We start from the raw sequence: 23,739 nt of genomic DNA, 5'->3' as shown, positions 1-23,739 counted from the left end.
GCAACCTGGCAGTATCCCAGCCCTCGTGCTTCCTTCGGATGGCGTGGCAGCTAGGCACCGAAAGGGTGCTACAGCTGAACGCTTTCTCTTTCTTTCTTTCTTCCTTTCATTTCATGGAACTTTTTCACCCCGAAAATGATGGCTAGCGCTTTTTTCTCAATTCGTCCGTAATTCCGTTCAACTGGAGCCAGTGACATTGTGGCATGAGCAATCGTTTTTCGCGCACCATCACGGAATATGTGAGCAATGACTGCACAAACTCCACAGTTCGATGCGCCAGTTATGAGAACGATAAGCAGTTGGGGGTTGAAGTGCGTGAGTAGAAGTTCAGACTGCAACAGCCTCTTCACTTCTTCGAATGCAAGCTGACAGTCGCGTGACCAATCCCACCGATATCCTTTGGTCAAAGGCTGATCGAAAGGTTCGCGCAAGCTATGCATAACTGGCAGGAAGGCGTTGTAGTAGCTAATCAACCCCCCAAAAGAATTGAGTCCAGCAGCATTCGGTGGTGGGGGGCATCCTCACAATTGGGTCGATATTAGACGGGTCGGGGTGACGTCCATTTTTGTCGATAGTAAAACCGAGGTATTTCATGGAATTCAAGAGGAACTCATTTTTCTTTCTATAGCCGGAACCCATAGTCATTTATCCGCCGAAGGACAGCGTCCAATAGGGACAAATGTCTTCTTTTGTGTCGTCAAGGTATGTGGCGACTCTAGTCAGATCACACAGCATCGTGTCCATAATCTGTTGGAAGATGGATGGTGCAGTTTTTACTCCGAACGGTAATCGGGTGCACTGGAATAGGCAACGGTGCTTATTGGTCGTCAGATGTCTGGTTTCCTCTGCGACTTCAACTTGCAGGTGGGCTTCTGAAAGATCCAGCTTTGCCAAATATGCGCCACCGTTCATCTTGGCAAAAATATTATCAGGTAACGGCAAGTAATAGTGATGACTGTCCAAGGCACCATTCTAGCCTGAAGAGTAATCGGCACATATACGTACGGCACCCTTTGGCTTTTTGACAACCATGATTGGTGCAGCCCATGAGGAATAACTCACTGGTTTCAGGACCCCGGCATCTTCGAGGCGTTTGAGTTAAGCATCATGGATTGATAAAACCGCGTATGGTACTGGCCTTCTGGGTCTGAAAGCTGGCTGGACTTCCGGGCGCAGATGAAGCACCGCTTTTGCTTTCGAGCAACATCCAAGACCTTCGCTGAGGACGTCTTCATATTTCTGTTGTAGTCTTAGAATCGCGGCATCGACTGGATTACTCACTCCAGACACTCAAGATTTGGGTTGGTTTTGATATGCAGAAGTTGTTGAGTGACAATGTTAAAAGATGCAAGCGATCGATCCAATCTATGGCTAAAAGATTAAGCTCACAAGCAGCAAGATAGACAATACCACAATCACGGTAGCCTGTTATCTCCATCTCACAATCAAATTCACCAAGTAGTTGATACTTACCACCTGAAGCATTTCTGACAGTGTTCATTGATGACCCGATCTTTCTCCAGGTGCACCGGGAAGCAATGGTAATATCGAAAACCGTGCCGAGCTGCAATCGAATTGTGCTTCCGTTTGCTCTAATTTTAACGTGCTTGCGACGAGCATCGATGTGGTTATCAAATGTTGCAAGTATTGCGTTAGAACGGGGTTCCGATTGGCTCCGTTTGCTCTGTGACCTCCAGGTTCGACTGTCTTTGCCCAGCTTTCCGCGTCTTGCACCGGCTTCCCTTGTGCCCACGTCGGTTGTACACTGATCACTGTGCTTTTTATACGGACACAATCGCACAAAATGCCGTTCGCTGCGTTGCCAGCATGCTGAAGGGGGTTTTGCTCCGTTTGAACTTGTCACCACATAACGTTGCTTCGATGTCGTCTTGCCAATGTTGAAAGCAGGGTTGGATAGGGGCCTGTCCAATGTGGCCGTGTCGTGTTTAGGATTTAAAAGGCTCTGGCACTCATGGGTAATGGACTGCAGCGTTATCTCGGGAGTTTGTTCGATCTTGTTCAATGGTCTCGCCCTGATGTCACTGTGTGAATGCGACTGAGGACCACATGTGGGAATAAGACACTTGAACTGGTCTTCTGTCATAGTAGCTTACTTGAATTTTTCACATTCAAAGTTGACTCTACCGGCATAAGTGATGTAGTCCTCGGATTCCTTTTTCGCCAGTTTCATACATTGGTTGCGAATATTAAACAAGGACAAACGCTCACTGGAAATCATTGAAAGTTGCTGCACAGTTTTGTCAGAACTGAGATCTCGCGTGTTCTTAGGCAGGATAAAATTGGAATACCGTGGGTGTTGCTTCAATTTGGCTTTGAAAACATCTCCGTAACGTTTGTACCACGAATCGAAGATTAGGCCGGCATCAGGGTCATAATGGAACTCCGTGATGCTGTTGGCGATCGAGTCGACTGAATTGGTATCTGGAGCGGAATTTGGTGGTTGAATTTTCAGTTGCTGCGTCAATGTTTCCGCCAAACGTAATTGTGCCGCTTCAAATTGGTTTTGTTGTTGCAGCAGAATTTCTTTCAACGCTTCAGCAGTTATTGTCGTGATCCAGTGGGTTCGGGCGTCGCCAATCTGTGGTATCTGCTGCTGAAACGCTTTAGTGCCTAATGCCGAAAAAAGGACTCACAGAAGGGAACACAACAGCTATATTCTAAACAAGCGAGTGCGAGAACGTGAGTGCGAAAATACAGCGGCCTCAAGTTATTTATTGGAGGGACACTCTCTGAACTTGGTCCAATGTTGACGCACATGGTCTGGCTTTGGTACGAGGCTGTGACGCGCTGCAAATTTGGGGGACGTTACCTGACCTTGGCCAACACTGGCTCTCACTACCTGGGTTTGATACAAGACTGTGAAGCGCTGCATGTTGAAGGGACTTTGTCTGTTTGGTCAACATCTAGCGAAGCTGACAGCCTCAGTACATTTCGGGCACTCAGTGGTTGTTTTCAGGAATCTGACCTTCCTGATATGAACATCAGCATGTTTGTTTATAACAGACAGGTTGTAGACGAGTATTTTAATACTTCCTATTGCACCCGGAAGCTTGGACCAGGGAGGTATTTAGCCACTGGTGTTAGCAGAGTTAGAAATTCCGTGCCGGCTATGATCCCAATGCTTGAAAATGACGAATGAAATAGTGATAACATAATCGTTCCGCTGTTACACCGTTTCGGTACTTACCTGCTACGCCACCCTAAGGAAGCACGAGAGCTGCGATATTGTCCGGTTGCCTAAGCAGGGGAAGTCGAATTACAAAGGTAGGGTTCGAATCTAGACCTTCCGGTCAGTAAATTCGCGTTACAACCACTAAGCCATCTTGCTTGCCACCTATTTACTTCTTGTCTTAGTGATTCTAGCTCTTGTTCCTTTAGGTTGTTTTGTCACTCAGTGTCCTGTTTTCTTGGATCCTTTCGTCTGTATGCAGACATTGCGATGACAGTCGCTTGTGGTGCGTACGGAAACCACATTCTAGCACCTCAGATTCGAAGTTGTTTGAAGGTGTGTTTGGACCACCTTCATTTGTTTCCTTGGGCTTTGGGGCTCGATTTGGCTTTCAAGGTACCTGACTGATGGACCCCCTTGGTTGTAGCATGGAACCTTCGGGGGTATCGCTTTTGATAGCATCCCTAAGGGGTTGACTTTCGTAGTTGATTACGTCCTAAACTCAGCGAGCAGCCCCCCACGACTTGGCGTGATTTGTGCGCTTTATTCGGTTGCGCTCGCTTTTTGTGTGTTCGTGCTGACTCCCAGCTCGTCCACTGTCTGTGTGACCAACTTGCCGTACGTAGGATTTTCAGGTAATGTCTGATTCGTGGCACGTCACTCGGGGTCATGAGTGACGCCTGCATTATCAATCAGACTTACCTATTTTGATGCAGTGGAACTTGACTCACGCAGTTACGTATGTAAGAAGGATCACTCTTACTTTCCCATGGCAGTTTCTTCAAGTGTAAGTTTCGGGACCAGCTTCGTACAGCTTGGCTGACCAGCGGTTGTAGGGCTGCAGCTGGTGTCAAGTTGGCCTAAAGTTTAGGGTCGAGGCTAGGCTTGATCTGCACGTGACCCGACGTGACCCAGTTTTCACGCCTCGGGGGCGGTCTCTGGATGTACGTTTTCCCTTCGGAGGTGCATTTTGAATAGATGGAGGCTGCTTCAGGACTCTCCAGCTAGGCTTGTCTGCACGTGACCCGACGTGACCCAGTTTTCACGCCTCGGGGGCGGTCTCTGGATGTACGTTTTCCCTTCGGAGGTGCATTTTGAATAGTTGGGGGCTGCTTCAGGATTCTCCATATTCTTTTGGCCATTTCTCCCCTGTTGGTTGCTATGTGATGTTTTTATCTCTAATTGCCTCCCCGGTACCTGGTCGATAAGTATTCTAGTGCAAAAAGTAAACGAAGACTGAACGCCTCCAGAGTTTGAATTAAAACTGAACTGGATATAATTCTCGGTTATTCCGTTCCAACGTTCAGTTTCTCGTCACATCGTATTCTCCAACCCACTTTCCGTAATTCCAAGTACCGCAAACACTATTTTCTTCAGTAGAGGCTCGTGTCTGAGTTGAATGTGGAACCTCCCGACCCTCACCAAGACTTCGCGTTTATTCGGGTGAGATGCCTCAAGTGGTTAGAGCACGAATTTACTGACCGGAAGGTTCGTGGTGTGGTTCGAGTATCTCCCTCTTGACTTCCACTGTCTCTAGGCTTGGGCGACCTGGCAGTATCCCAGCCCTCGTGCTTCCCTCGGGTGGCATGGCAGCTAGGCACAGGAAGGGTGGTACAGCTGAACTATTTTTCCGATTTTTTTGTGTTTCCATAAATAGAGTCACACTTCACTCACGTTTCGGTTTAAAATGGCGAGGTGGAATAGACTAATAATAAAATAACCGGAGAATATATATGAATGAAGGTTCACAATCGTACATATCACAGACTTCGTCTTCTGCTGTCCGTCGTCTGCGTAAACTGATGTTTTCTTGTTTCGCTTACAGTGGCACCTTCAAAGTTGGAAGCCTTGTTTCAGGATTCCATCTTGAAACTTCAGGATGAGAAACTTGAGTTAGTTGACTTACTTATTTTGATAGCTGCATAAGCCGCAACCACACTGACACGACTCGCACGCATTACGAAACCACGGGTAATGTTTGCCTCAGGAGGGAATATCACAGAGGTTAAAGGACCGTGTCTACACAACAGCCGTTAGGGCCGTCCTACTCTCTTGCTGTGAAAGTTGGCCGCCTCAGTTTGAAGACCGCGAACGTCGTTAGATATTTGGTTACTGGTAGCTCCGTACTTTAGCTGACCTAAACCGGCCGCACCATGTACGTAATAAGATGTCCCATAAAGGAAGTTGCGTCCATCTTGCTTGTGGCATCTTGCTCCACCCTGGTGGTCAGATGTGTTTATCTAAGTGATTTCGAAAGATATAGATATCTCGCTGTTGATCGTTTTCTCGAAGGAAATGGAAATTTATTATTATCCTTATTATTCTCCCGCCTTTCTCCCCACTTTTGACCTGAACCTTTTGATTACATGGCTTTATGGTAGTCAAGCGCCATTTCCCGCCACTGGCATGTTACTCTCCACGATGATGATCCAGACTTCTTGGGTAAACCTAAACCTTTAAACTGTAACACCCTCCCGGTGCCTAGCTGCCATGCTGAGCACGAGGGCTGAGATACTGCAAAGTTGTCCAAGCCTAGACAGGGTTTCTTGGGAACCTTTGCCTTGTGCTCAATAATGTCAAACCGTATCACCCACGTGGATAACTGTTCGTCTAAGAACGCACATGCTCGATGGGCCACCCTCGCACCCTAGGTCATCGGCGTAGCCGCCTACGTTACAGCGAGAAATCCTTAGTTGTACCCGCCTGGACCGCGCTTTTCGCCAAAGTAGTGCATGCCAAATGAACGGCTACCTTCAACTATAGGGCTGGTAAATTTTACACCGACGGGTCCATTAATCTACTGTATAGCTCGACTCCTAAAAGAAAGATTCATCTGGTTATAAGACAGCTGTGGAAAAACTGACCTATCGGTAAAACAGCTTGTGCTGTCTTCTGCCGTATTCCTTATCTCTGTTGCCATAGTCCCCATAATCAAAATATTGTCGTACCATCATCCCACCATATTTTGGCATGCGCCTTGCACGAAGTCTTAAGATATAATCCAGAATGTGCACTCTCTGGACAAGCACCTTGCTATTCAAGGAATGCACCCATTCAACTGCGCACTGATGATGTCTCATCGACTGGGGACGAAACGTTCGCAAGCCAATTGCCAAGTTCGGCGAACAGATGAACTGCCATCTGATCAGCCACCAGTAAGGGTATGTTTAGCGCCAAAATCCGCGTCGATTAGGCCATGTGTTGCACATACCGAACCATCATTTGCCGAAGAGGGTACTGTCTTCCGCGCCCAGTCCAGAGTGGCGCAAAATATTGCTGCCGCTCGATGTCAGTGACGTTCTTGTTGTTGGTTTCTATACAGATAGCATAAGTGAGTGTCTGGAGGTGTAGGTACCTCGGAATGATTGTAGTTAGCCAGCACTAAGTCCCCTCCCTGTATATTTCTATTCTTTTCTCCACAATAATCCGGCAATGAAGCTTCCGTGTTGAACACTGCTGTTGTGATATTGATATTGACGACGACGCGGTTACTTTGAGTTAGGGTCTTCTTTGCATGGAAGGTTCATTACATTCCCCACTCGTGTAACGGATGCCTCACTTCACTGTCGTGTTTTGGGCTTAATCTAACTCCTTTCTTACACCGTTGTTTTTGTTCGCCACAAAGCCTTATGAATATACCACTCACTCATGTTATCCATTATGTGCCCTGTTTGATTGTGCGTATTCTCTGTTGTAGGTTTCTGACGTCGGACGTTTGTTCTCCGGTTGTAGCTCTTTTGATTTGTGTAATGAAGGTAAACTTTAGTTCATGATTCCGTCACACTCGTAGGTACGAGTACTTTTCGATTTCGCCGCTCAAGGTGTGGGAGAACTGAGTATTACAACTGGGGAACAGTTGACAATTACAGACCAAACTGTCGGAGATGGCTGGTGGAGTGCTGTCAACTCTTCTGGTCAGAGAGGGCTTGTTCCGTGTGCATTTGTTGAACCAATCGATCCACCTGAACCGAATGTCCCACCGCCTCCTCCTCCAGCTAATATCCAGCAAACTGAGTGGGATGAAGAGTGGGACAGTGATGATAGCAACTCAACAGTAGTGAGTTTGAAGTTTTCTGGTTGTTCTTATCTGACCCCCCGTGTTCATTTCGGTCTGCATGGCAGTTTACATTAAAAGGGTTCCACACTTGAAGGTCAATTTTTCGGTGCCTGATCTTACAAATATTGCAACCGGTTGTGGCTATTCTCAGGAAAGTTTTAAACACAGGTTGATATCTAAACGGTGGAAAAATACTACTACTACTATACTACACTACTATACTATACACCATACTGTACTACTACACTACTACTATACTACTGTACTACTATAATATGCTATAATACTACTACTAACAAGGATAATTAGAACACTAATACATTTGGCACCTTGTTCACTGTGCTCAGATGTAAATCGCTATTGAACGTCGATTTTCCCCCTACTGTGTGTAAGCCATGTCACATTGGATCAAGTAAGCCTTATCAGTATCATTACAGATACGTTCATGTTGTAACGCAGTATACCTACCCTAGTGAAGGGCTCCCTTTTTTCACGATGTATTGAGCTGTTCTCTGCCCGCCCTCAAATGACTTCTAAATCCCATTATCTCTCATTCGCTTGTTCCTCATGACATTCAGTTATCTCATCTTTAGAGATCACCCCCTGGCAGAGACTGATCTTGAGAAGAAAACATCCATTGTTAGTCCGTTGGGGCGTATTTCAGTATTAGATTTTTAGAAGGCTGTGTTACAATAAACCACTTGTGGTGTGTCTGTTTTGTTTCCTTTTATCAAAGGGAGGGGATATTTGTAAAACGAGGCCTTCTCTATGTTAAACGTCCTGGATTTTCCGTTGTTTTTTCTTCTCTATTTTCGAGCAGTGTTGGGAATAGATGGCTCAAGTGGTTATAGCGCGAATTTACTAACCAGAAGCTCCGTGCTTCGAACCCGGCCGCTCCCTCTCGACTTCCCCTGTCTCTAGGCTTGGGCAACCTGACAGTATCCCAGCCCTCGTGCTTCCTTCGAGTGGTACCGCAGCTAGACCCCGGAACGATTTTTCATTATTGCTCGAGCACATGGTTAGTTGTGAGGAGCAAAACCCTATGTTCAGAGCGATGGTCCTTGGTGGACGCGCTTTTTTCCTCCGTTGATTGCATTTGAGCTAAGGAAGCGTTAAAGGGCGTTTTGTTAAATCAGCCCTCACGATCATTGCACACTGTCAATACGACCAGTGTGTCACATCATTCCATCCCTCAGGGTGGCTGCAGGACATTCTGCCGTTTGAACCTTGCTCATCTTCTACAGTTCAATTTATTTTTGTGTAGAAACGATGTTGTTGAGGGTATGTTAATTTAATGAGTGACATAAGACGAGCATACGGTAATACACAGTATGCTTTTGGGTGATTCCACGAAGGGCAAACTGAGTTTGAACTCGTGTGAACCAGATGCATGGGTCATGGTGCCAGAATGGTGGAAGATTAACAGAGGCGACGTTGATGGGAAGTTGTTGTATGCTTATTGTCGACAACGTTGCAAGTGGGACAGGAATTGTCACGTTATTTGTGTTTGTGACGTGTGATCTGGTGAGTGACCGCCACTTCTACGTTCCAGAAGCCATAGTTCGGTCGTCTGCCTCCACGAACGAGCTCAGAAGCCTTCTTACACATTTTCGTATCGACACAGCCGTGAATCTTTCACGCCAACTGATTACCAAGCTGCAGGGTGTTTACCTAGGTCTTTTGTGGCATTCATTTAGATAAAGGGACCCTTTCGATTAGGTTTACCTGAGTCTGCTTCCCCTCCCCCCAGTTAATTTCTTGATGAGTGTATTTCGCTATTTGCGTACATTTTGGGTTCAAGAGGGGTAAAACCAGTTGTGGGCTGTCAAAAAGTTTTTAGCAAACTTACGGGTAATGTGTTCTCTGAAGAATGTGACAAACCCGTTTTGCGTGTAGCGTCCATAGTTGGAGCGGTTATATCACACTTCTCACAAGCAAAACGAATTCGTCAGCTGTTTCAGCTATCAGGCGACTATTCTTATCGGTAGTAACACAAACCAAAGACGAACACATTGGGAACCCATGCTTAGGCGTGTGTACTTAGCCGTTGACCTCTTTTTCTGCAAATGAATATTCTCCCGCCATCACTTCCCTTCTATTCACCTCAAAATTAGAACTCTCTCTCTCTCATAAATTTCCCCTTGCTTATCCGTCTGAACCCTGTTTTATACCAGTTAACCAAACGACCGCAATAATATATGACGTCGAAAAGTGATACCGTAACCTGTGTAAGGACAATCTCATCCCTCTTTTGGCCAGATCGAAACGACTTGATGCGGAACCTGCTTCTTTTCTGGCCACATTATTGCATTGTCGTCTTTTCTCGTTTCCACGACACAGCCCACAACCTACCGTTCTGGCAAACCCAACGATGCTGTTCGCCGATGTTCTGAGTTAAACCAACCGGGCAGTCCAGTCAAAAGTCAGTTCATCTCTACAGGAATCACTGGTTCACCAGCAGGCGAAAGTGTCAGGTTTGCTCCGGTACGCAAGGCTTTCACCAGGTGGGATGTGTTCATCATATAACTTCTCGGACTACTCCCATCGATCCCACTTTTTTATACCTAAATGTCTCAACCTCCCGTTTTCAGCTGTTGTGTCTAGTATGGAAGCTGGCCATTTTTTCCAGCTCCTACATGATGATGTGTTTAACTCAATTCAATTTCAGATTATCAGCTACAAACCGTTTGCCATAGGCACATTGGTTCCAGCTGCCACAGTTTCGATCACCGGAAGACGGTAAAGTAGGACATACAACCAAGCCTTGGAGGTGAAGGCATGTTCAGTTTGTTCGGAAATTGGGTAGCTACGCATTGAAGGCGATAGTTTTGATGCATGAGCGCCACTGACTGAGCGATTGAGCCATTTCCGCCAATGTCATTAACCACTGGTTATCTGAGTCCCGGGGTCCCCATCCGGGGAGGTGGCAGTTACCCACCAGACTACGTTTACTGGTTGGTGTATTCGTTCTTTATTACCAGGTTATAGACTGTCCACCTCTCGGTGCCTTTGTTAGTGCACAGCTGAGGATGGCCATAATACAACTCAGGAAATACATGCACTTTTAACTGTCTTTACTGTGGTTGACAGTAGTTTACAGAAATGATTTGCAGCATGTATAAAATAACTGACAATATTAAATGTGGAGCAAGTCAACAGGTAACTTACGCGCGCGAGTCTGTGTCATGACTGGGTTCGGTTTCCCTTTTTGTAGGTCCCAGTGCGTGTTCGTGGGCCCGTCGGCACATGAGTAGTTGCTACACTGACTAGGCGGTGCAGACAATCGATGTCCGATGTGTCAGCTTAATGTGACGTGTTTGTGCGTATGAGAAAAAAGACAAGCCTCGCGATCCAGTGAGCGACTGTGAGTCGAACAGTCAAGTGTATGGGTGACAGGGTCGCTACGCCTTCCACGCAGCACAGGGCTGGGCGAAAAGAGGTCTGTGAGACAGACGGTCTTCTGGCATGCGGAGTACATGTCCCAACCAGCGCAGCCTACGAAGCGTGAGTAATTCATCTATCGGGGGAGAGTTCCTTCTTCCTAAGACCATCTGGCGTAACTCAGCAGTACTAATGCGATGTTCCCACCAGACCTGAACAATACCTGGGAGACACTGATGAGCAAACACTTAAATCTTCCGTATGTCCTCTGCGCGCAGGGGCCACGTCTCTAATCCATAAAACAGTATGGATCGCACCACCGCGGTGTAAAGTCTTTCTTTGACAGACGAACTCACGTCACGTCGGTGACATGGGTGTCGGAGGTTGGTAAAAGCTGCCCTGGCCTTTCGAATTCGAGAAATAACCTCATCTCCAGCCAGTCCATCGGAACTTTTACAGCTGCTCAGGTAAACAAATTTTTCTACCACGTCGATTGGCTCACCTACAATCATGAGGTATGGGTTTGATCTCACCCAGTCTTGTAGCAGCACCTTACGTTTTGCATTTGGAAAGGATCTGAACCAAGGAGTGCAATATCGTCTGCATACTCAATGTCTGTGAGGAAACGTCCCGGGAGCATTTCGACTTCCAAAGTTTCAAAGACAAGCAGCGAAATTTCAAGCAGTATATCAATAGCAAAGTTGAAGAAGAAGAAGAAGAAGAAGAAGAAGAAGAAGGGGAAAGAGGACGGTTTTGTCTTACAGCACTGGAAGTGGTGAACTCAGGTGAGAGCTTCCCTTATACTCGTACGCACCCACAGGAGTTCGCATATAGAGGAATTCGGAAGGAACACCTTTGCTCGCCAGACCGCCAAAGTTGCTGACGATCGACAGAATCAAAAGAAGCTTTCAAATACAGAAAAACGACCAACGTGAGACGTCTGACGGCGTAACGCTGTTCAAGAATTTGTCTCAAGGTAAGGATATGTTCGATGCATCCTCGATCAGAGCGAAACCCAGCTTTATACTCACGAATCTGTCCCTCCCAATAATCCATAAACTTGCGCAAAATGATGCCAAAAAGCGCTCTAAATACGACGGATACCAGGCTGATACGACAATGGTTTTCACATGACGTTCTTGCTCCCTTTCTGAAAACTGGGATGAAGGTCAAGGAGCTCCATACCATAAAGGCTTTGTTATCTGGTTGTTGCTTCAATTATCACCTACTATGACCTGGTACTTATTGACTTGGATCAAAACGACTGCTATTTTTTGGTAGAGGAGACCAGTTATACGACATGAGTGAACCCAAGTATTTTGCCCTTTGCATCTGTCCGCAAGCCAAACGGTGCTTTTTGGCAGGTGGCAGATTGTGTTGCATTGGTTGTTCTGTGCCTTCATACTCATCCATGAAAAAAATTCCGCATGAAGAGTAGTCACTTCACAGCAGCCTGCGTTGTCATATGCTAGACATCTTTCGTGGTCTGTTCTGTTAGGAGTGGCTGTCTATGGGAGTTATTCAATTTCAACGGTAACATGTCTTGGGTTCAGAAAGTTCAGCTTTATTCAACGGTGATACTCACTGTTATCCTCATTCAATTTTCGCAGGACATCTATCTCAATTGTGTATTTTATCTTTTACTTGGATCAGATCTGAGTTGACCCAGATGTGTGTATCTTTACAAACGAATTGTCCTATATATCTGTACAGTCGCTTGAACCATTTGTATGTTATTTAACCCCACAGTGTTTTCGATGAATCCATTTTTCACCAGCACTGTCTCAATGCGTTTAACTTCTCTGCTGTTTGAGGCCTCGTCCGAGCATGTCTTATTCGCCTTGTCTGGCATCGATTCCACCACTGCTCATTTCATGCTGATCGGATCACGTGAGTGATAGTTCAAATACCGATCGAAGTGACCTAGTTCTCGGTGTACAAATACGTCAAAAGGTCGTTGCTCTTAAACCTTAACCAGGCAAGCTAGGAACGCAATTGAACGTTTCTCACTCTAGTTGAAGCGTGAATGACACCCAGGATGCTGGTCCTTTCAACTCTAGTTTGAGATGACGGTTCTACTTTTCATCAGCATAACGTGTGGCGAGCTACGAGGCCTAAAAGTGTGCAGCGGTTTGGATTAGAAGACGATGCATCGTGCTCATGAACCTTTATTTAAACTGATGGTGTTTGGGAATGCCTTCATAAAATCATGTCTGTCTGTGTGATTTCAAGAGTCTTCAAACCGTTGACGAAGTGTTCATTTACACATTTGTACATAACTTCAGTCATTTGTAGTTTAATGTTCAAATTGTTGGGAACTAATCCGATGTACTCCACAAAGGGTGAAATTGATAATCGGAGGTTGAGTGCTTTTCATCCACCGTAGGAGTTGTGTTGTTTTGAACAAATTATTGACTTTCTCATGTGTTCCTCTCTGTATTATCTCATGCTTTTTCTTTTCGAACTAGATCATTTATCAAATCTGGGGCTGAAGAGTTCCTATTACAATTAGAAACACCGTCCGTGCACACCGAGGCAGTCATTGAAGTGAGTTGTAATCAGTATATCTAAGCAATCAGTTTTGCTCGGCTGCTCAGTTAGATTCTACTTGTAGTGATGTATTGGTTCTAGCCACGACAGTCTTCACCCATCGACGTTAATAGACGCTACACTGGTGGATGGACGTTAGGCCGGTATGAACGTATAGTTTCTGCTAGGACACGATTGATGGTGACTCTTACGCTTGAACGTCACTGACGGTTCGGCCGGGTATCTTCGTTCCTCATTGCTAAGATATTTTCTTTGTAATCCCCGTCCTCATGGCTATAGATGGCTGAAATGGCAGAATTTCGTGACTAACGTCCCCATACTCCGTTGCTAGGTCACTCTTTTACTTGTTTTCGCCCAGCACTTGTCCGAACAGAAAAGAGCTTTGTGGTGAAGCAACCCACCTGTCTGACCGGCACCATTGGTCACTCTCTTTCTGTCGAGCTGTTCTCTGATCCAGTGTTCTAACTGATCCCAGACTGGTTCTGAAAGCTGTGGTTTATGTACCACTGGCAACGAAACACATACAAAGCGTGTTGTTTAAGTCACTAACGGTTGCATTCATGGTATGTCGCCTTAAAGGTCAGTTTTGGCGCTTAAAAACTGTGAGTGAAGCTTAGCTTTCAGGGTGGCAGGCGTCCCGTTGGCTGCTCACTCGAGAAAAAATGACAAATGCGGTCAGCCTTCCCTGACAGCATTGTTGCAATGAATTTTCGTCTGACGCTTATGCGTCCATGGTAAGTGTCCTACTGTGATTCGGGAAGAGAAGAATCTGGAGGAGAGGCTTGCGATTGCCAAACATTACTCATGTTTATCGGCCCATCTGGTCAATAGCAGCAACTTTTCAAATAACAGTGGACATTGCCGATTACTGCAGGGAACCGTGAGGCCCCCCTGACCTTCATCCTTTAGACGAAAGTACGCCTGGATTTCGCAACTATCTCCTGTTAAACGAATAGTCTGCGTGCAGCCTTCGCCGTGAATTCATCGCGTTCTGTGTGAATAAAAATCACTGTACTTAACCTATATTTGCACCATGTACGTAGCAGCCATTGAAGGAATATTCGGATGGCAAATTGTACAGATGCCCTCAAATTTGAGTCAACCAAAGCCCTACGCACTTTGGAGGCGAATTTTCAACGTCACAAATCACATGGTCATCTAAATACAAGAGATTATGTCTGAGGGCGAACTGTGGAGAATTTTTGTGATTCTGATGGTTCTAAACATTACAGATAAAAGTTTAAAGTTAGAACGAGCAAATAGTTCTGTACAGGTCTGCGACTATAGCGCTCACCTATGTCACACTACTTGAATCCCATTAAACCGACAAGGGCATTCTGAGCATCGTACTTATCACTGAAGACCGTACGATTAGAACTCGGGCTTTTTCCACCACTATATTCCTGTTGATGCGCAAGAGGGATCAAACGGACGGTCCGTTTTAGTGATTTCCTCATCGTTGGCAGCACACAAGACTCTTCGTTACAATTTACCAATCAACACAGCTCTCGAAAATGTAAGGTCTCACGTGAGCACATATTGTCGCCTTCATTATTGGCCACAGCATTGATATGCACTCTTTCATGGGGATTTTAACATGTGTCTGGTCATTCAGCAACGTCACAAATCACATGGTCATCTAAATACAAGAGATTATGTCTGAGGGCGAACTGTGGAGAATTTTTGTGATTCTGATGGTTCTAAACATTACAGATAAAAGTTTAAAGTTAGAACGAGCAAATAGTTCTGTACAGGTCTGCGACTATAGCGCTCACCTATGTCACACTACTTGAATCCCATTAAACCGACAAGGGCATTCTGAGCATCGTACTTATCACTGAAGACCGTACGATTAGAACTCGGGCTTTTTCCACCACTATATTCCTGTTGTGTTGATGCGGGGATCAAACGGACGGTCCGTTTTAGTGATTTCCTCATCGTTGGCAGCACACAAGACTCTTCGTTACAATTTACCAATCAACACAGCTCTCGAAAATGTAAGGTCTCACGTGAGCACATATTGTCGCCTTCATTATTGGCCACAGCATTGATATGCACTCTTTCATGGGGATTTTAACATGTGTCTGGTCATTCAGCTTGATTTCATACCTCGGTGGGGACCGTCTGCAACCGTGTAGCGTCAAACGGTTGAATTGTGGCGTGTGGAAATCGTTTGGGAGTAGATATATCAAATGACATTTCAAGAAGTGCATCTATCACCCATTGGTGCGTGTTCCTATGTGAACTTTGGCTGCCTTATTGCTGATTTCCTGCGGTAATCCAAACGGTCATCGGTGAATCCAATCTATGCTGAAAAGCCGAGAACCACTGTGTACCTGTTTCATCCTCGTCGAGAGTCATCAGCGGTCTGAATCAATAAGCAGCTCAAAGGAAGGATGATTTCATGGGATGAGTGAAACTTCCTTTTGAGAAGTCGTCACTCGAGGAGCCAGCCAATACGTCACCACGTGATGTGGTTTCCGTTGCTGGAGGTTAAGGGGCGCTGATTACACTGCTAATCGGCTACTTGTGGCCAAAGTGTCAGGTGTTCAACCGCTGACCGGAATTCGCGAGAGTTCGAAATTCTCTGAATTTCGTCAGATGCTGATGATCCACAAAAAGGATGATGCAGCTGTACAGTATTTCTCAGCGTTTCTGCGTAGATTTGCTTTATTGGTGGAATACAATCTCTGGGTTACATTAGCAAATCTCCTTACCGTGGGTCAGATATTTCCCCGTCTGTCTCCTTATTCTATTCAGCTTGAACGTCGATTGTTGGTTTATACGTCTCACACTCATCACTACCTTTCCTGCGTAGACCTGTCCTATTCTATTCAGCCTGAACATCGATTGTTGATTTATACGACGAACCGTCAAACTTTGGGTCTCACATTCATCACTACCTTTCCTGCGTAGACCTGTCCCCACTATTTATGTTTGTTGACGTTATAAGTCAATGTGTCCGACGGGAGGAGGCGCAAAGAGTTTCTCCTGACAAACGGGCCTATTGTCTGGCCATACACGTGCTCACTGTCGCTCCATTCCGCGTATGGTCCTTCGTTGACCCCTATATTTTTGTGTCTGACTTTAGCGTGGTTCGCGCTCCCCTTGAGGTGTGAAGTTGCGCGGTGTAGCGTGCACCCTGACCTGTCACGTTTCGCTGTGCGATGCTCGCTTGCTGACCTCCCTTTGTTTGTAATCTCTCCTCTCCGTTCGGTATGTTTGGTGATTGCGTCACTGTTTTGCCCAATAGTCCGACGGCCCACACATGTCTTTTCCGTTCTCCGCTCGCTCTGTATGCCATTTGATTTGTTCCGAAAACCGTTAGGTTGGTTATAACTTCCCTCCTCAGCTCTTTGAATTGCCACAGTTTACGACGACTGGTCTTATGTTCTTATTGATGCTGTGCCTGAGCTGATTTGTTCTAGAGCCAGACACGTGGTTTCCACGGCCTCTTTCGCTGTTTGTTATAGTGCTCTTGTCTGCGACGATACTGATATCTCCACCGCCCAATGTCTCAGCTAAATGCTACTCTACTGTTCTTTCTCACTTTGGGTCTACGTGACATCGAATGGCAGCGAAAATCCGTTCTGTGGAATCTTCCAAATGTCCCGGATTGTACAATGTGTTTTGGTCAATCGCTTCTACCCAGATTACTATGCGCTTTTGCGTCGTGCAGTTCAGCTGAACTTCTACGTTTGAGGTCATGTCGTAGCAAGACAGCTAACCGATACGCTTTGCTGAGCGTCCACATCCTATCCGTTGATGATGCATAATGTGGTCTGATAGCCAAATTCTGTGACTCGCCCCGCTGCCTAATTGAGTCGAGGGAAATTGAGTTGTTGCCGTTGTTGTTGTTGTTGAACCGTGTCTTTCCAACTTCCACTCGTCAATCGAAGCATTCGTAACCATTGACATACACACAGTTGATACATTCATACCTGGTTAAGTCATTTCATCATCATCAGCTCGCCACCTATAAGGATGAAATTACACGACTTTCGCCTTGTCGGCTTATTAGCTAGGTATACAAAGTGACCTTGAATGGTCAATAGTAATTAGGTGGCGTGACGAGGAAACATGCACCAACCTGGAGCTACCAATCACCGCGCATAGCAGACAGATGATAGTTTTCAAGACCAATCCTTGTTGTACTTGACCCAGCTGGATTCATATCACAAGTTGAAATACACAAACATTTATTGTATCCTTTTTTAGTTTCGGGATGAAGCCTTCTGTTGGCGACCATCAGGGCAGTCCATCCAGTGTAAAATTCTGTCATTTCACAAAGATTCGAAGATGAAAGGGATGAAGAGCTTTATCGCGTACCAGTTAACCTCACCGGTAAGTTTATTGTATACCCACTTCGTGTGCTTTTTTTTACCTTTTTCTCTTTGGCTTTTCATGTCGCTGTTAAGGTGAATACGTACGAAGTCTTCACATGTAATGTAACTGTGAAACAGGCCACTCTATTTTCCAAACGGATCATTCTTTTTAGCCTATAAGACCTATGCGATCCACTAACCTAAAGCAACTGGCTGGGTTTTCGTTTTGTTCAAAACTACCTGATAGTATCCGTGGGGACCACTCGATGGATGTCAACCGTCAGAGCAGTTTTTGTTCATCACTGATGTCTCATTACAGCAGACCTTTTCTTCCCATTTACCACACTGTCGTTCTGGATAAAAACCAGCGGTCCATAAGCTGTGCTACCTTACACATTAGACTAGGAGAAATGCCAATAAACCCGCCTTGTTGATCCTGAATATCTCAGCTGACTTTCAACAGAATCATTCAGGGATTGGTTAAACTTTTCAGCTTTGAGATCAGCGGTCAGTTGGCTGTTTTATCTGGGCGACCTCTCAATCAGAGTGGCCTTATAAGCCTTCCGCACCTTCAATGTACGTTTGTACGCGTAGCTGCTTTTGTTCGCTTTTAATCAGAGAAGTAAATTTGAACTCAGACCTCTCGTTGGTCGAAGAACTTGCATTTTTCGTTTGAGCACTCTGAGTTTAAAGGTACCTGTGAGATTCAAGGCAAATGAGATAGTGGAGGTAGCATCCGGCCCAGTGTACTCTACTGAGTAATTCATCTGCTATTGATGTTTTTATCACCGCTTACTGATGGTATCCAGCTCTAGTCCGTAGTTTAAATGCCCTTCCATTCGACATGTGGATATTTCACTTTCAGAACTTAAGCACTATGGCTGACTCTTGCATTGCCACCCATGATAGTTTCACTTGTTCAGTATGCCCTAGTTTACAATCATTGTCTTCATTTATGAAGCCTGGGTAGCTTGTAAGCGCACAGCCACTAAACTTTTCTTCCCATTTACCACCACTAATCGTTTGGTCGTTTTATACTGTCTATTTATTGGGGGTTGGAGTCATCTAACTAAATAGTTTTCCTCGAAGATACCTCGGGGGGTTCTCACACTGCAGCCGTACATCATAGTCCATGGTTTTTGTACCGCCACACTCCAGTGAGCATTACTGTGGGTGGGTATCTTTAGGACACTATTTCACTCCAGCTAAACTCTCTGACCAAAGGAACATAATCGTTCTTCCCTCTGTGTGATCGTACTCTGATGCTATCCTACGGGTGGGTATCTTTAGGACACTATTTCAATCCAGCTAAACTCTCTGATCAAAGGAACATAATCGTTCTTCCTTCTGTGTGATCGTACTCTGATGCTATCCTATCCGCCACAACCATCACGTGTGACACCGGTGTTTAACACTAATGGTGCTCGTATGCAGGCAACTCATAACCCTTATCGTGCTACCGTTTTACTCAAACTGCTAACCAGGAAACTTTGCGGCTCGCTTCTATCTCCGACTTCGTGATTCTTTCTTCCGGTGTCTCAGTGAAGTGAAAGTTTCCCACCCCCGAAACAGGATTAGTTTACCGTTGCTGCGAGGGATTGTCTCAAGTTTAATGGTGATCACACTAGCGCAAGGTCTAGGTTTAACGCACCTCCTGTAGCAGCTACACAGTGGGGTTCAACTGCGCACTGATGATGTATCCTCGTATGATAAGGATACGTTTGCAAGTCAACAGCCAAGCTTGGCGAACACATCAACAGCCACCTGATCAACAACCAGTAACATTATTTTTTGATGAGGTTAACGCTCTAATGTCCGAACTGGACAACATTCTCTGAACACTGGTGCTTCCTGTTCCATAGGGTTCATTGTCCACTCCGCTTTTCCTGGTGAACAAGTTATGTTACCGTCAGTTCTCAACGGTTTCCGTTACCAAGTCAACCAATTGCTAATAATTTTTTTAAATTATTCATCAGAAGTGAACAAAAATGTTTATGGCCCAACTAACGGATTCCGTTATATTTCTTCGCATCCCCCAGTTTGTGAGCTCCCACGTGAATCGGCGTTACAAACACTTTGATTGGTTGCACGCTCGTCTTGTGTCCAAGTTTCCGTGCATCTGCATTCCGTCGTTACCGGATAAAGCCATAACAGGTTAGTGGCTTATCTCTGTACATGTGGCCACTCACCCGGTTTATTCTGTTTTCGGCTTTCGACTGCTTTTGACGTGTTCTGGTTTCCAACAGTTTCTGCTTTGCATTCACTTACATTCATCGACCTATTAGGTGGACCTTAGTGGAGTGTGACACGTTGGCTTGATGTCATTAATCGATGCGATGTGTGTGTGTGTGTGTGTACGTCCGGAATGGTCACCTTGCATACGTTGGTGTAAATATGTCGGCCAAATTAGCACAGTTTTCCTGGTCGTCTTACTTTATCTCACACAAGTGAACGCTGTTCCGAGGCCGTCCTAATTTACCCAACTTACTCTTGTTTTTTTCTGGGGTAAGTAGAATTTTGGGAATTACAGAATCAGAGCGTCTCGGTTCAGATATCATGAGAATGGAATTAGAACTCGGCTTTTGATGTTATGGCATAACAATACACACACACACAGTCATGGAAATGTGAATAAATTCCAGCTCACCGATCGATAAGGTTGGTGATATTGCAGTCAGTAATGTGTTGGATAGCTCGGGTGCATTAGTTGGTGATTGATCAGGTATCTGTTGATCTGCTCGCCGAGCTTAGCAATTGATTTGCAAACGTTTCGTCACCATTCGAGGAGACATCTTCAGACCCATCCAACAGCGCACTGAAGATGTCTCCGCGAATGGTGGCGAAACGTCTGCAAATCAATTGCCAAGATCGGTGAACAGATCAACAGCCACCTGACCAAGTACCAACTATTGCAGTCAGTTATCGAAGGATCGACACTTGTCAGTGACTGGCTAGGTGTCGAGATTTTTAATATTTTATAAATAAAATACTAATAATGATCGTTCAGCTGTATCACCCTTTTGGTGCCCAACTGCCGTGCCACGAGGGCTGGGATACTGCCAGATTGCCTAAGCCTAGACAGGGGAAGTCAGGAGGCATGGGCCGGGTATGAACCACGGACCTTCCAGTCAGTAAATTCGCGCTCTACCCATTGAGCCATCTCATGCGAGGACCTGAGTAGAAACGCATTTTCAATTGTGCTCGCACCATGGCGTAGTCGAAATCAAGTCGTATGCTAAAGAGGGAACGACACACTGTGGCTCTTGCAAAAAACGTCTACCACTTGATTCGTCCAAGTCAGGAAGAAGTGCCTATTGAATGGCTTTCCTGGACAAACCACATCCTAGCTTTCAATACTGGAATGTTCGATTTTCGGATTGGCTAGTTCAGAGTCCGTAGTTCAATTCCACTTAGGAAGTCTGCGGAATCATAGCGAAAGGTGTGCATGGATGTAAAATCATAATTCATGCGATCGAAGAATGTTCTCTGAAAATCGCGGGGACTGGTAAAAATCGCATGTAGACTTTCTAGTGGATTTCTAAAAATGTATGCCGAAACGATGTGCATGTGTAATCGAAAGTGAAGAATTTTTTTAGGAAAAAACACTGATCATTGGGTTATTGCAGCATCTTCGGCTGACCACGGCTGGTTCAGTCCTTCCTTGGGCTCATTTGGGCGCAATCCCGAGTTTTCATCGACCTTATGTTCTACTTGAACCCAAATTGTGCGCGATTCGCGCTAACTACAAATAAGAGTATTCGTCCAAATCTGTCCATCCTGGGTTCAAGATGAACATCAGATTGTGGAAAAATCGGCGACTGCCTACCTGATGAGCCCCAAGAAGAGCGTAATCGGTCGTGGTGTCAGTTTTTGGAAACCTTATGAGTAATCTTTGAAAAAAAATGCACTATGTTGTCTCCAATATCGTGCCAGCTGAAACGTGAAGGAGTCTCTGTGTAGCACATTCAGTCGAATAGTATCACAAACGGGAGATTCAGTTGGAATTCAGCTGAAAACCGGCTTAGTGTGCAGATGAGTATGTTTCGGGTAAAGGGATTTTTTATTCACCAGTGGAGTAGTCGTAATGGCGTTTTGGTATGATGCATGTATCCCTACGTCCTGACCGGTTCAGTCGCGAGAACTCATACATTTTCACTAGCCATTTGATAGGCTGATTGCAATTTTGAGTATCCTAAGTTTCGAAGGTGGGGATAGTGGCCTACCAAAGGCGTTCTTAGCACATTGTACGCATCACGTTGCTTGAACGTTATCCCAGAGATTGGGATGCTATCTGGTCGTATAGTTCGCATGACCTCCGCACTGAAAGCCTGCAACAATCCTGTGAGGTCAACTAACGCGCACTTTTAAACCTATCGAAACAGACTCATCATCTACAGTTTAGGAGATAGTGTACCTTGTGATGTCAGGTCTTACTTCAGTTTTCCATACGACAACAGCGAAGCTTTTTAAGGTAGAGTTTAACCGCCAGCATTATCGAATGTGATAATTATACCCCGTCGATCTCGGATACAAAGTTAGTATGCTCGAGTCCGCTATCGAAATGAATTTACTGACCTTTTGTGCCTCAATTAAATGTTTATCTTATCGAACGTTATCTTGCCACGTTTTCAGTTTCCAGGCTTTCTTACACTGCCACGTTGATATTTAAAGCCACTCTGTCGTCTACCTGCTGTCAGTTATACAGAACTGTGTCTCCCATACCTAAAGTCTGTCAAATCAGTTTCTCTATGCTGCCTTCGCTACGCGTACGCCTTTTGGGCCGCGTAGTTCAGCTAGCTGTGCAGAACGATCAAATGTGATGACGCGAAATCGGTTCATAGGCTAATTTAGGGAGCTGAATTGGAGGGAGCTCTCATATCGCTAGGTTAACTTTGTTTTGTTGCTTGGATGGCCGTTACGCGCGACCATATTGATGACGCAGGTTTTCTCTATGCCACATTTTATTGTGCTGTTCCATGACTTGAACTTCAATGGACTGGTCCGGTTAAACGGCGTAATGAGAAAGCACGCAATAACCTGGTTTTAAACCATCGATTGAACCGTGTGTTGGATCTATCTTGGTATGCAACCATAACCATTGTTCAAAGGGAGTCGGAAAGCTGACATAGTCTAAAGAAAAGGCAGCCGTTCCATAGTGTGACGATCACACAAATTACCAACTAACGTGGTGGCTGAAATCCTGAGGCCAACGTTTTACCGTCTCTTTGGCTTATCAGCAGTTCCCGGTATTTTTTTCGCACGTGGTGTTAATGTACCACCAATTGGCCATACACAAATAAGAGTCAGTTCTGTGCCTCTGCATCGCGTGGACTCGTCACTTATATTCCCTCATCGATTAGCTTCAGTTCATGGTAGCTTGTTTCAGTTCCGTGGCCACGTGGCTTTTTTGCAACCATGACATGCTTTATTCAGATTCAGTCGCACACACATGTGTCACATAATTTCATCAATAATAAAAATCACATGAATTACACAGTCAGTTCTTTGTTTGTCTGTGTGGAACACTAATCATTTGAGCTGCTCCATAAGTTTGTAACTCCTGTTTCGGTCACTGTAGTGAATGGGTTCTTCAACAGAGGTGTCATAGCTCGGGGGATAGCCGCGTTATATATCCCAATTCGATGATGAAGCAATATGCATACTCGGTCATTTTCCTGAGTAACCATCTCACGAAACACAACGCTGGACGGTGTACCGTTGCGCCACTGAGGTTGAAGTCAACTGAGGGGAGAAGCTTGGAAAACCACTTGAGAGTGGAGAACAACAGCATCATTAAAAAGCCCTGAAAAAGTGATCCAGGTGCATGTTGCACCACAAAGCGTGGTGGACTATTTCAGATCCTAGGTCAAATCGCTTGCCAAGCGTCGCAACTAATCTAGTAGTTTGGCGGTGATTTGTTGCTTCTTATATGCCATGCGCAAATTAAAGATCTAATTGATACTGGGAACCCCTTCAGCAACAAAATTGTCTGCTCTGTTAGTTGGAGCTCCAATTACCGAGCACAGTTTTCCTTGTAGCTGGTTGATCAACCAATCACATAGGCTTGTCCTAACATGCGTGTACTTTATCTTAGTCATTCTCTGTCCAAGTGTGTTAAGGCTTTCCCCTCTGTACCACTCGTGATTGGGGTTCACATACTGCCTAAGTAGACTTCACCGAAGAGGCATGCGACATCTGACGACATCGATGCGAATCGGTTGCCACACCTTTGTACG

The 23,739-nt window shown here is 45.4% G+C and overlaps 2 protein-coding genes across 2 annotated transcripts in view; one reads left to right on the top strand and one right to left on the bottom strand.

Annotated features, from left to right (window-relative positions):
• T265_00617 (hypothetical protein) overlaps nt 1–5,148 on the bottom strand; it is a gene marked incomplete at both ends in the record, with an annotated part of 35,061 nt that extends 29,913 nt beyond the window's left edge. Inside the window, 3 exons of the mRNA XM_009164445.1 lie at nt 1,474–2,033; nt 2,115–2,631; nt 5,097–5,148. Of these exons, the coding sequence (XP_009162709.1) occupies nt 1,474–2,033; nt 2,115–2,631; nt 5,097–5,148 (1,129 nt within the window). The remainder of the gene's footprint in view (nt 1–1,473; nt 2,034–2,114; nt 2,632–5,096) is intronic.
• A 1,086-nt stretch (nt 5,149–6,234) lies between these two features.
• T265_00616 (hypothetical protein) overlaps nt 6,235–23,739 on the top strand; it is a gene marked incomplete at both ends in the record, with an annotated part of 34,814 nt that continues 17,309 nt past the window's right edge. Inside the window, 6 exons of the mRNA XM_009164444.1 lie at nt 6,235–6,351; nt 6,981–7,247; nt 9,588–9,751; nt 13,097–13,175; nt 17,397–17,522; nt 19,543–19,657. Coding sequence (XP_009162708.1) covers nt 6,235–6,351; nt 6,981–7,247; nt 9,588–9,751; nt 13,097–13,175; nt 17,397–17,522; nt 19,543–19,657 — 868 coding nt within the window. The remainder of the gene's footprint in view (nt 6,352–6,980; nt 7,248–9,587; nt 9,752–13,096; nt 13,176–17,396; nt 17,523–19,542; nt 19,658–23,739) is intronic.

The sequence above is a fragment of the Opisthorchis viverrini genome (genome assembly GCF_000715545.1).
Source record: "Opisthorchis viverrini unplaced genomic scaffold opera_v5_6, whole genome shotgun sequence".
NCBI lineage: Eukaryota > Metazoa > Platyhelminthes > Trematoda > Opisthorchiida > Opisthorchiidae > Opisthorchis > Opisthorchis viverrini.
This window is presented reverse-complemented; position numbering and strand designations above follow the sequence as displayed.